At 40.0% G+C, this 12,325-nt stretch overlaps 1 protein-coding gene across 1 annotated transcript in view; it reads left to right on the top strand.

Moving 5' to 3' along the window:
* The window catches only part of LOC109042222 (limbic system-associated membrane protein), a 490,619-nt gene that overhangs the window by 435,572 nt on the left and 42,722 nt on the right, over window positions 1-12,325 (top strand). Inside the window, exon 4 of the mRNA XM_019058863.2 lies at window positions 6,019-6,229. Coding sequence (XP_018914408.2) covers window positions 6,019-6,229 — 211 coding nt within the window. The remainder of the gene's footprint in view (window positions 1-6,018; window positions 6,230-12,325) is intronic.

Below are 12,325 nucleotides of genomic sequence, written 5' to 3'. Positions count from 1 at the left end.
CTTCGTTGATATGAGACGAAAGTTCTTGATTCAGGCAACCAAAGTTTTCGGCCATGAAAATGGAACTTTACCCGGGGAACCAAGTTTTTGTCAGCCATATCTACTAAAAACTGTATTTCTACAAAGAATTTCGGGTCCTTTGACCAATTACTTTGTCCTTCCGATACTTGATCCAAAATTGGTTTGCCGTTTGAACCGATGCTCTATTCTCTGTTTAGCTCAAGGAAAGATTCGCTAGAGTCTCATCGTCGAGAAACTCGGAAAGCTGGAAACTTACATTCTCTGGTTAATGGAGATGCAAGTTTCGCAGTTGTGCCATAGGTTTACGTGGGGCATTAATTCCGACGAAGACCGTTTCATTCTCTTCCTCGGGAGCTAATCCCCACCCGTTTGAAGAGATTTCCACGCGGACGAAGTTGGGACTCATTCTCAATGAGAGAAGAGCAACTTGGACGAAACGATCTCGCAAGTGTTTGTAAAAGAACTAAAGAATAAACATCACGGAACCCGGAGAGGAGCACAGTTTCCCCCGAGCGAAGGCTAAACGACCCTCTAAAAAATTATACCTGCAGATAAAATCACGCATAATGTTTTAAGAAGAAGTCGGGTTGATTTTAATTCTACTCACTCGGCCTGATTTGTTGCTCGACCGGGGCAGAATAACAACAACGTAACTGAAGTGAATTTCCCGTGCAGATACGAGGTTTTTGCTGAGTGCGGCAGAAAGGAGGTCGCGACGAAGCCGTTATTACTGCTCATTCCAGCGTGTATTTTTTCATGCATTCAAAAGTAAGTGAGCAGCGCACATACGGTCCTGGCGTTCATTCCACCCGGATAGAACACTTTTATCTGTCCCTTCCCATCTCAATACACACCCGAGCCCTGCCAGCTTCAACTTTTATCATTTCGTCCGCGGTTTTTGTGCCCCGTATAACAGCACGCTGCGCATTGACGCCACATGAGCGGTCCCATTCTGCCGTGCTAAGGTAAAACGCCGTATGAACATTCGAGAGTTGTCAAATTTCCGCTGGTAAAATGTTCATTTTTGAGGAGCGTTACGAACAGGCCCGCCACATCCCATCTCGGGCCCTGGTACCAATTTTCTGGCCCGGGTCCCTAGCACAGGGGGGGGGGGGGGGGTCCGGGGGGCCTCCCCCGGGAAATTTTTGAAATTTTAAATCTATTTGGACGCATTATGAAGCTCTTATGATGGAGATTTTCCATCAATTTCTGCAGAATAATTACGCCTTTTTGTTTACTTTCAGCACCAAAAACTTTCGAATTGTTGCATTCAAAACATCTATAAATTTTTTTTTGAGGGGGCAGATGATAATTTTCAATTCTATGGGGAGCCGGGCCCCCCTGGACTCCCCTTTCGTACGTCTATGGCAAGGAAGTTAAGCCATTGAAGTCGAGGATGCCCAGAAAGGAGCCTCTTAGCATCCGACAACTGAAGAAAATGAAACACAGTTACTAAAAATATCATTCTACATATACTCAAAATCTTGAAAATCTCTAAAAAAGTAAGAAAAATTTTATAGTGCCCTAGCGTGTTTTTGAAACTTTATTCACCTTTTGCGGAATTTTTAGGGTAATTTTTTCACTTTTCCCTTCGAGACTAGGGTTACACATGAATTCGTAGTGGTTTGTCACCTGCGTCACGGGCCCCTTCAGGGCCCGGGCCCCGGTACCAAGGACTCAGTATCCCCCCCCCCCTTGTGGCGGGCCTGGTTACGAATATTTTCCCTTGGGATTTTTTCATAGTTTAGATCCAATTCCGAAGAAAGTCTTGTAAAAAATTGGACGGAAAATATTCACGAGCTTTCCTGAAAATTCGTATTTAATCAAAGGAAATTTGGCAACGCCTGAAGGTTCATACGGCGTTTTTCCTCAGCACGGCAGAATAGAGAGGAGCCCGCTTTCTTGCGAGAGAGGAGGTCAACTCGTTAAGCATGGTCGGCAGAATCTGATATTTGGACGTATTTCTGTCAAACGGAACTCAGTGCATTACGACGTGAGCCGTGTTATGCATATATTCTTGTGGATCTCAGGGCTCATGTATCGATGCACATGGTTCCGTTTGGCAGTAATACGTCCATCTCGTCGTGCCTCTTGCCGTGACTACACGCTGAATTAGGCAGCTGAATATGGAAGCTGAATGTCGTTGCTCAAAAGTTGACTTTTCATAACTTTGGGTCTTTTTAATCCACATTCGCATTAAGCTTACAATTAATAGAATTTTTCGGACAAACTGATAACTGCTCTGCCGTGCTAAGGAAGAACGCCGTATGAACATTCGAGAGTTGCCAAATCTCCTACGATAAAATGTTTATCTTTGAGGAAAATTGTGAATATTTTTCCTTGAAAATTTCAGACACTTTGGATAAAATTACAAAAAAAATATCTGAGAAATTGGCAGAAAAATATTCAAAACTTTTCCTGAAAATGAGTGTTATACCAGAGGAAACTTGGCAACGCCCGAAGTTTCATACGGCGTTTTTCTTTAGCACGGCAAACTGAGTCCCGATCCTCATCGGTGTCCTTCAACAACAGATCGATGACTCCTACATTCAGCTGCCCATTTTCAGCGTGTGATTCTGGCTTGTCTCAAAAGTATAGGAAACTGCATTTTAATGTTGCCAAATATCCCCTTGAAAATAGCATTTTTATCAAGAAAATCTTGGGCGTTTCTAACTGATAATTTCGCCGCTTTTTCTTCCAGTTTCATGAAAAAACTAAAATATTTTGTATAAAAATTGCATGCGTACATTTTTTAAGTCAATTTTGCATCCTTGGAATGCGATTACGCTCCTTTGTTTGGGAAACGACGATTCATCGGACGGATTTCACCGGAATCAGATTTTCGTGAATGTTTTATTTTTTTAACGCAGAACTAAAGTACTTACAAAGAGCCTTTACAAGCTTTCTGTGAACTTACCCTCGAATTTGAGGAATCTGAGAATTTCAGGTTTCAATGAGGGTTAGGTCCTCTGTCATGACAATCAACTGAATTAATTTACAGGAGGAAGTAAAGCAGATAACTTGAACCAGAAGCAGCAAAATCATATTACACGTCACCAAATTTGCTTCTTAGGTTGCATTTAGTATTTAAAATAAAAATAGACAACGCTCTGCTTAAACATTTTAATGATATTCTGTATATTAAAGAATACCGAAAGCATGTTAGAAGGCATTAAGTTGCGTGCTTTTTTATTTAAACAAACAGTTCAGATTTGTCAACGTGGAATTTAATTTACTATCCACCCAGTGGTGCCACTTGCAAATAAAAGAAATTGCTCTGAAAAAATATCCAATGACAAGAATAATAATGGAACGCCAATAACCAGATTCTGCTTAACTGCATCAGACGTTGCCGAACTTTCTCTCATATTAAGCATTTTGCAAGAAAACATTTTGCCCTGACATTTTTCTAGCATATTTTTCTTCACGCTCCAGGGGAAATTTGCAGAGGATTATAATTCGTTATGTTGCTCAAACTTTCCGTAAAAAAATGAAAATTTTTAACAAAATAGTCAACGAGACATGTACTTAGGTTGATTCCAATTGAATCTGTTTAAATTTTCAGTTAGCTAGTCCTTTGAGATCGCTTACGAAAGACACCTCTTTCATGAAAAGGGACAAATCGATTTGCATGGTCTCTAATGAAGAGTTTTGTTTGTCAATTAATTCTAACAATATCTTTATTTTCCGCTTATTTTATTTTTACCCCCCCCCTCCCTCCGCCCCAAAAAAAATTTTGGTTCCCCTTCGCTGGACACCACTGTTCTGAGGGAGAGCGTAGTGTCAATATGTGTAAACTGTACAAAACATAAGCAACTATTTTAACTCTCCGGAGGTGCTGGTTGCATAGCAAAATATTGCAGGCTTTTCTACCTGCGAATCCTCCCGCACGAAAGTTACAGCATACGCCGATGATACAACACATTTTTTGTGAACATTTCTTCGATTCTCTACCTTACTCTGTTATGCCAAGGAAGAATACGGTGTGAACAGTTAAATGTCCCGTATTTTTTCCAATTAAATATTTATATTTGAGAGAGGTTGTGAATATGCGACGCTATCAGTCCGGTAAGGAGTGAGTTATCTAAGATGGAGTTAAGGAATAGAAACATTGATAAATATACAAGATTATAATGTCGTATTGCACGAGAAGGTTGATTTCCCATAGTTTCTTATTGTAACTCAAAAAAGTTTAAAGAAAATTAAGCTCCATGAATGAGAAATTCAAAATTGTGGTTCAATATAGTCGTTTAAACTAGTTTAAACTTTTAATTTTTAGGAATAGAACATTTCACTCTGATTGCTGATGAGATTGAATTTCAAGATGCCACATTTCTTCAGCCCCCATGAAAGAAAGAGAAAAAGAGGGGCGAAGAAAAAACGGGGAAAAGAGGATGGAGGTGGCCAAAGTGAAAGGCGAAATCTAAACCGAGCTTAATGATCCGAACAACTTTCAGCTTCGAATAGCGCTACTAACAAAGTTTTCGGAATATGATTAGAACTTGGTGACTTCTGACGCGTATTTTTATTGGAATTCATCCAACATTTTGCAAGTGTAAAACTCTGCGAAAAAAATCGTCACAAAAAATTATTTGATGAGGAATCATTCGTCACGACTATCCATCAACTGGACAAATAAAGATAATGCATTACAAAAATCATGAATAGAAGAAGAAATATCTTAATGAACCCTATGGGAAAATCCCTCATTCAAAGCCTCAGAGATATTCTTGGAAAATTATTTATGTGGGTAATCTCTGCAAGTTTTTCTGCAAATTTTTGGAATCAAATTTCGCAACGTGACTACTTTGTCCTCTCTGGAATCTTTCTCTGCTTCATGCTGGAATAATTTGTACATAATTCTGAAACTTGTGAAACTGAACTTGTGTACTGAACTTCTGAAACCCGGAGTTCAGTTATTTTAAAGAAAGGTTTTACGGTGAAAGTTCCCTCGAATGTATCGCAAAATATTGATTTTTTATTTTTATTAGACATTTTATTTATTTTTTTTTTTTTATCATTCTCTTAAGATAAAATTCAGAGCACTGTGTAACCAATTTTAAGTCACATGCACAACAACAAACAATACATGAAAATAGAGCGAGGGAAAGGACGGCTTTGAGATCGCGTCTTGGACGGCGCAGAGATACAACTATTCGTACTTGATGGATGTCTGTGTTGCGTCTGCAAAATTGAAGGAGCGATGACGCGTGACGTGAACTCGCAACGCGTTGTTCTATGCTGCCGATGAGGTGTCGCTCACGAAAGAAAAGTTAAAAAACGAGACCCTATCACATCTCCCTTCTTTTCGGCTGTGCTGACTTTCAATTTGATGTCTGAGTTTTTTTTCCTATGATGTATTTGCAGATCCATACCTAAAGCTCGTGTACCGGTTTGCCGTGCTAAGGAAGAACGCCGTATAAACATCCGAGAGTTGTCAAATTTCCTTCAGTAAAAAGTTTATTTTTGAGGAAAGATAAGATTACTTTTCCTTGAAATTGTTAGGGATTTACGGTGAAATTGCGAACAAAAATTATCTGAAAAATGGGATGGAAAATATTCATAAGTTTGCCAGGAAATTCGTATTTATCAAGGGAAGTTTGGCAACGCCTGATCCCTGATGGCTCATACGACGTTCTTCCTTAACACTGCAGTGGTCATATACAACTCGCGGAGAACGTGTTTTTAGCAAGCCAATGTGTTTTTTTTTGGTTAATTTGCCCCGGCTCGGGCATCTAAGGATTAAGTCTTTTTTAGGATGGCCAGTGCAATATTGGACGTATTTCTATCAAACGGAACTATGTGCATTATGACGTGAGCCCTGTTATGCATGTATTCTTATGGGTCTCAGGGCTTGTGTCTTAATGCACATAGTTCCGTTTGGCAGAAATACGTCCTAATGTATTTTAGACATCAATTTTTTAACTTGTTTTTGAGAATGTAAAACAGGAGCGTGCAGTAAGTGAAATTTAATTGTTTGTCTTAAATCTTTTTCAGGTTTCCTGGATTCGAAAGCGGGATCTGCATATTTTAACCGTAGGGATCTTGACGTACACAAACGATCAACGGTTTCAAGCCTTGCATGCCGAGGGCACCGACGAGTGGACGCTCAAAGTGGGCTCCCCGCAGATCAGGGACTCCGGCACCTACGAGTGCCAAGTCAGCACCGAGCCAAAAATTAGCCAGTCTTTCAAACTCAACGTTGTCGGTAAGTTCGTCCCAACTACTACACTCGTAGCACCGAAAGCTACACGGAAAAAGAGGTAGGGGTTAAGACCCAACTTGAGCTCTTCCAAGTAATAGTAGAAGTACCATAATAAATTAGATTACTAACTCAAATATTGCGGTACTATGCCAATTTGAGTTTCGATAGTATTAATATCAATTGAACTTGCCCATATCACCAACAAAATATCACTGGAAAAAAATGTTCTATGAATCCGAACTTGTTAGAAGCATACTGAACCACGTTTTCTTCCGTACACATAACAGTTATCTGGTCTGCTCGACAAAACTGTTCGGTCCGCTAGACCGAACGCAATCATAGAACGAAAAATAATGGTCTTAGGGAATTTTTCCAAATTGCGGCTCAATTGAGGACTCCAAAATTAGGTGAACATCATTGTACAGGGCCCTTCAGTTAGGATACAAAAGAGCGCCTTCAACCCACTGCGTAATCTTAATGCAAAATTCTAATACCACTATTCGTGCGTCACGACAGTCATTTTGCATAGCCGGCTAATTGAAGACAAATCATTCGCCCAGGCAACAAGGTACACATCTGCAATGTTATAAGTGTTTCTTAGGGAGCAAAATCTCTGGGGCAGCTCCACCAGGTATCCTCCAAGTTTTCTTATGGAAAACTTGTTAATGAGAAGGAATAAGGCAACGTGTGATTCAGTACGGCAAAACTTGGTAAATTCTACCAAATTTGTTGTGTGTATCAACTAATTGGACTAAAATGCCATCGAAAAACTAATATTTCTGACGTATCCATATAAGCGCCGCTCTGCGCATGAAAATTAATGGCTTATTATCGGTTTCAAAAATGGGCCAGAAATGATACTCCTTTTATTTCAATATGTAGTCAGATTGGTACAGGGCACCAACTATCACCATTACATAAACATATACCTAGAACCCTTGACCTTGGGAGGACCTGAATGTGCCTACCCCCAGTGTCTGAGAACATAAATAAAAATCGATACATAGACGACTGTATAGGTTATAAGCCAGTAAACCAGCAAGAAAAAATTCAGGATAGTCTACTTTTCTGGGTGAGAAACGACTCAAACTGGGAGGTTTCTGGCGAAAATGTGCAACTATTGCCGCGGGCTGTTTGCATAAATATTCCCGGTTTACGTCTTGATAAAAGGTTCAGATTCGGGCGCGCTTTTCGTCGGGGAAGGTCCCCGGTGCTCGGCGCAGGGAAGCGATGATGACGTCACCACTTGAATAATCCCGTGAATAGAATATCCGAAACAAGCAGGCTGTGCTCCGGAATTCTTATCAGCCAACTTTAAGAGCGGCCCCTCCCCCTCCGCTGTGACCCCGAAAGATCGAAGGATGCATCCGATGCAAAAAACACACAGTTGCCGTTACATCAACATTTTCGAATTCTTTCGATGGATGCGAAAGTACAGTGGTAACTTTTGTCCCGAGTTCTTGGCGTGGTGGAACTGGTAGGCAGTCTATCCTGCCGTGCTAAGGAAAAACGGCGTATGAGTCTCCAGGCGTTGCCAAATTTCCTCAGGCAAATCACTAACTTTCGGAGAAATTGGCGAATATTTGTTTAATAATTTCTCAAATACTTTTATTTGTACTTTGATCTAAAACTTCTGAAAATTTCAAGGAAGAATATTCAAACGTATTCAAACGTCAAAAATAAACGTTTTATCGTAGGAAATTTGGCAACTCTCGAATGTTCATACGGCGTTCTTCCTTAGCACTGCAGAATCACATCGATTGAATCTTGCTAGATGTTGCCTTTTTAGCGAAGAAAAAAGGACGATAGCCTCTGCGTATGACTCTAAAGGGTCTATTTCTACGAGATATAGACGGTGACCACGTATCTCAGTTTGCGACGTTGCAGACTTCATTTCATACTTAAATTTTTAATTGGAGAAATACTCAACGTCAATTCTTGTAAACTTCCGTGATGTTTCTTCGCTGTGCGAAGGAAACTCTGTGAAAACTTGAAGGAGTGATATTGATTTGCTCTCCTTGAAAAAAATAAGATGGGAGCGGATATTTTCGAACACCTCAAACGAGATATCGACGGTGAAAGTCGGCAATCACATAACTCGGTTTGCGACGTCGCAGACTTCCTGTCATACTTTATTTTTTAAACGGAAAACTACTCAACGGCAATTCTTTAAAACTTCCGTGATTTTCCTTCTATGTGCGAGGAAAATTCTGCAAAAACTTCAAGGAATCATGTCCATTTGTTCTCCCTTAAAAAAATAACATAGTTGCGGAGATTTTCAGACACCGCAAACAAGTTATGTGATTGCCGACTTGCACCGTCGATATGTGGTTTGGGAGTTTCATCGTCGATAAAGACCTTTTTATACAGGGTGATCCAAAAATCTCGCACTGCTCCTGTAACCCTTAAGGCTCTTGCCTATTTTCAGGATGGTCCCATTAAATTTTGTTTTTCCATGACACCAAGTGTCACATTTTAAGTTGAAAAAACAAGATTCTAAGTCGAACTGTTCGGTGCTCTTGAGAAAAATGTGTCATGTACTACCCATCAATCTCTTCAGAAAAATCTAGAGAAATTTCTGAAATTTTCGACGTATATATTTTCCCTTGTTTTCGAGATATTGTCGATGAAAAATGAACCCCGTGATTTTCTCCATAAGGGCCCAAGAGAGTGGGCACCAGGCGGATCAGCCGACCAGAGACTATACTCGTAAAAGTAGGGGGTGCCACCCGGCCTGCAATTCAAATTACTGCTCTTGTTTTGTCTTTGGTTTGTCTTCATTTAGGAGTCCAGGTCAAGGCCATTCAGCGTCGTTGCTCATCTGGCATAAAGACCAGTGGCGTGGCGTGATTTGCGATATATCGATTGTTATGCCATTTGATCCCATGGTAAAGAATCGATTATTAAGGTCTTCGCTGCGAACACCCTGTTTATCGATCCTTTTCCATAGGTTCAAATGGCCGATCAATCGATAAATCGCAAAGCACGCCACGCCACTGATAAAGACGTATCTCAATTTCTATGTGAGCCCCAGATAGCGTGTATTTAAATGTAAAATAGGGTTCATGTGGAAATTGAGATACGCGCCCACGTCAGAGGGACCAATCATGTCGTCGATGGAACGTGAGAATAGAAATGTGACCTACTTAGTCTCAGTCTGGGATCTGAAAGTTGAGAAATTTCAATAACCAGACAACCTAGCCGACAATTGAGTCCACCATCTAATTGGACTGCATTTTGCAATTTGGAACTATAAACTCTGGCTCAGCTGAAAAAAGCACTTATGTGCATAGGGAAACTAATGGCACATACGTTGCTTTTAATCAGGGTCAGAATCTATAGTTCCAAATTGCAAAATGTAGTCCAATTTAGGAGAGGATGCCCACTCCAAATGCAATCATCGAAATTGGCACGGATTCTGTGGGTCACGCTTATACAATTCCGAGTGTAAGACCCGATAAAAGCATGCACGATAATTTGAGATCCGGCGAACTTATTCCCAGATAACCTGCTAGATTTTCTCCTGAATTTCCTTCTTTGAAGGTATCAAATTAGCGTTATCCTTTTGTATTCCTTCAGTTTCTTTGCACTATTTTTTTTTTTAAATTTCTCCGTGCATTTTGACTTCTTATTTCTCACTTCAAACTCTTTAGTTTACTCTGTATCAGCTGTTTAACTGAGTTATCGTTAAAGTTGAAAACGGCCTCCTTCATAACGCTCATTTTTATATCCATAAAGTCCCTTTCAACGCGGTTATTTCCAGGAGAAGTGTAAACTTTATTCAAAAAATGAGGAGTATCGATGATGAAACTATCAAACCTCGTAACACGGTTTGCGGCCGATTTTCTGTCTCTTTTTTTGAAAAATAACTGAATGGTATAAAAACTAGATTTTATTTTATTATTTTACTGAAACACTCAAGTAGATTCTGCCTTGTAATTTTGTCAGCGTGTTTCTCTTCCTACAGATGATTTCAAGAAAAGTTTAAAAGTCTTATGTCACTTAATTATCCTGGAAGTAACAATGTTCAGCAGAAAACTAGGCAACAGGAAATGTAGTATGATTGATTCTAGAGCATACTGTCCAAGTGATCATCGTCTTCGAAAAGATATTTGCTCATTATTTCTTTAATTATCATCAATATTACTGTCTGAACACGTCGCGGAAAAAATTTAATTTCAAAGGTAGAATTTACCAAGTTTTGCCCTACTGAATCACACGTTGCCCTATTCCTTCGCATTATCAAGTTTTCCATAAGAAAATCAAGCACCATCCTGCTTCAAAATTCGTTGAGAATATTATTATCTCTCTGGAAGAATCCGCTGGTAGTTTCAAGGCGTTATATTTCATAGCTCTCTGTAGAAGAAAATTGGATAATGAGAAGAATTGAGAAAATGTGAAGTACAGTCAGGCTGAATCTGATCAATTCGCCCAAGAAGAGCAGTTCATAAAATAAGTAACCCTTAAAACTGGACCTTTTGACCTCGCACTCATTATTGCGTTACGCAACTCAACCTTGAACGCTCTTCTGTGGGATGCACCCGTAACGCAGGCTTAGACTCCTCCTCGCCCCCAAAGCTTTACGTATTTTATGAAAACCTCCTCTGTCGGTGCACAACACGAAAGTAGTTGGCGTACAACACAGATTCAGTCAGTACACAACACCAATGGAGATATTGCATGTATGAGGAATTTGCGATTTGACTGTTGATTCTTACGTAGAAGTTCGCGAGAAACACGATGGTGCCACTGGTTTTCTCTGAAATCAACTCCCAAGCTCAAAAAAAGCTCTCAACTTAAGGCCAAAATGGAGGGGATATCCAACGCTATCCTGAGAGTCCACCTCTACATCAAGACAAGCTCCCCATGCAAAGATAGAGGGCAAATACATTGACAGGACTGCCACCTTATTTGGGGACTCTAAAACTGAAATCACGGCAACCCTGTCGATGTATTTGCCCTCTATCTTTGCATGGAGAGTTCGTCTTGATGTAGAGGTGGACTCTCAGGATAGCGTTGGATATCCCCTCCATTTTGGCCTTAAGTTGAGAGCTTTTTTTGAGCTTGGGGGTTGATTTCAGGGAAAACCAGTGGCACCATCGTGTTTCTCGTTAACTTTTACGTAAGAATCAATAGTCAAATCGCAAATTCCTCACACATGCAACATCTCCATTGCGGAAGGTTGCTCCAGACTAGCGACCTTTGTTTGTCATCGAAATGCTCCATCTACATCGTGATATTATAGGGAGTTCCTACCTTTTTAAGGGATGGAATCTATGTTATAATTGAAGTTTAAAGGGTTGGGCCGAATTTGATGCTAGAACGCCACCATTGAGCGCGGACCGAGCGGCAAAATGTCGCGACTCTTCCTGGATACGCTAGAGAAGTTTTCCCAAAGTTTTCATGCAGACACACTTATTTTGGATAATGTTCAATGAGAATAATTGCATTACGCAGAGAAGGTGTATTTGCAGGAGAGTTAAAACGTTAACTAGTTTTGCATTAAATGAAGTCGTGTGCACCTTTCACAAATAACTACGTTTCGACTTCGGCATTTGTATTTCAATTCTATGTGCGTCCTCGTCGAACATATTTCCACTCCTAAACTACACTTCAATGTTTCTTCAATGTAGAAATGGACTTCTTTTGTTTAAATGCTGTAAATAATGGAGGCAGACATGAGATGTAGAAGTTAAACTGATTTAGATATGAGCGGGTTTAACTAGAATTAGCCCACTACATAAGGCATTGCCTTAATTTCTGTGCCATTTTATTTTTTTCAACAGAACCGAAGCATTACTAAATTTTGAAATTCTGTGGGCAGTAGGTGGCATACCTACTGCCGTAAACGACGATATATTCCATAAATTATGAGATATTTTTCAAGTAAAATTTCACAATTGTAAAATTCAAGAAATTGTACCACTCTGCGCCTCCATATGATTAAAACTGTCCAAATTTGTTTTGATAAACCATAATGTCCATGCCGAGAATCATCAGGGAGTGAAACGGAAAATCAGAGAAAAATCAGGGAAATTGTGACAGAGATGGGAAATCTCTTCTTTTACCGCTTACGAGTCTATGTTATTGCACCTGAAC

Source organism: Bemisia tabaci, chromosome 5 (assembly GCF_918797505.1).
Source record: "Bemisia tabaci chromosome 5, PGI_BMITA_v3".
Taxonomy (NCBI): domain Eukaryota; kingdom Metazoa; phylum Arthropoda; class Insecta; order Hemiptera; family Aleyrodidae; genus Bemisia; species Bemisia tabaci.
The sequence above is the reverse complement of the archived record's forward strand: the minus strand, read 5'-3'. Positions and strand labels throughout refer to the sequence as shown.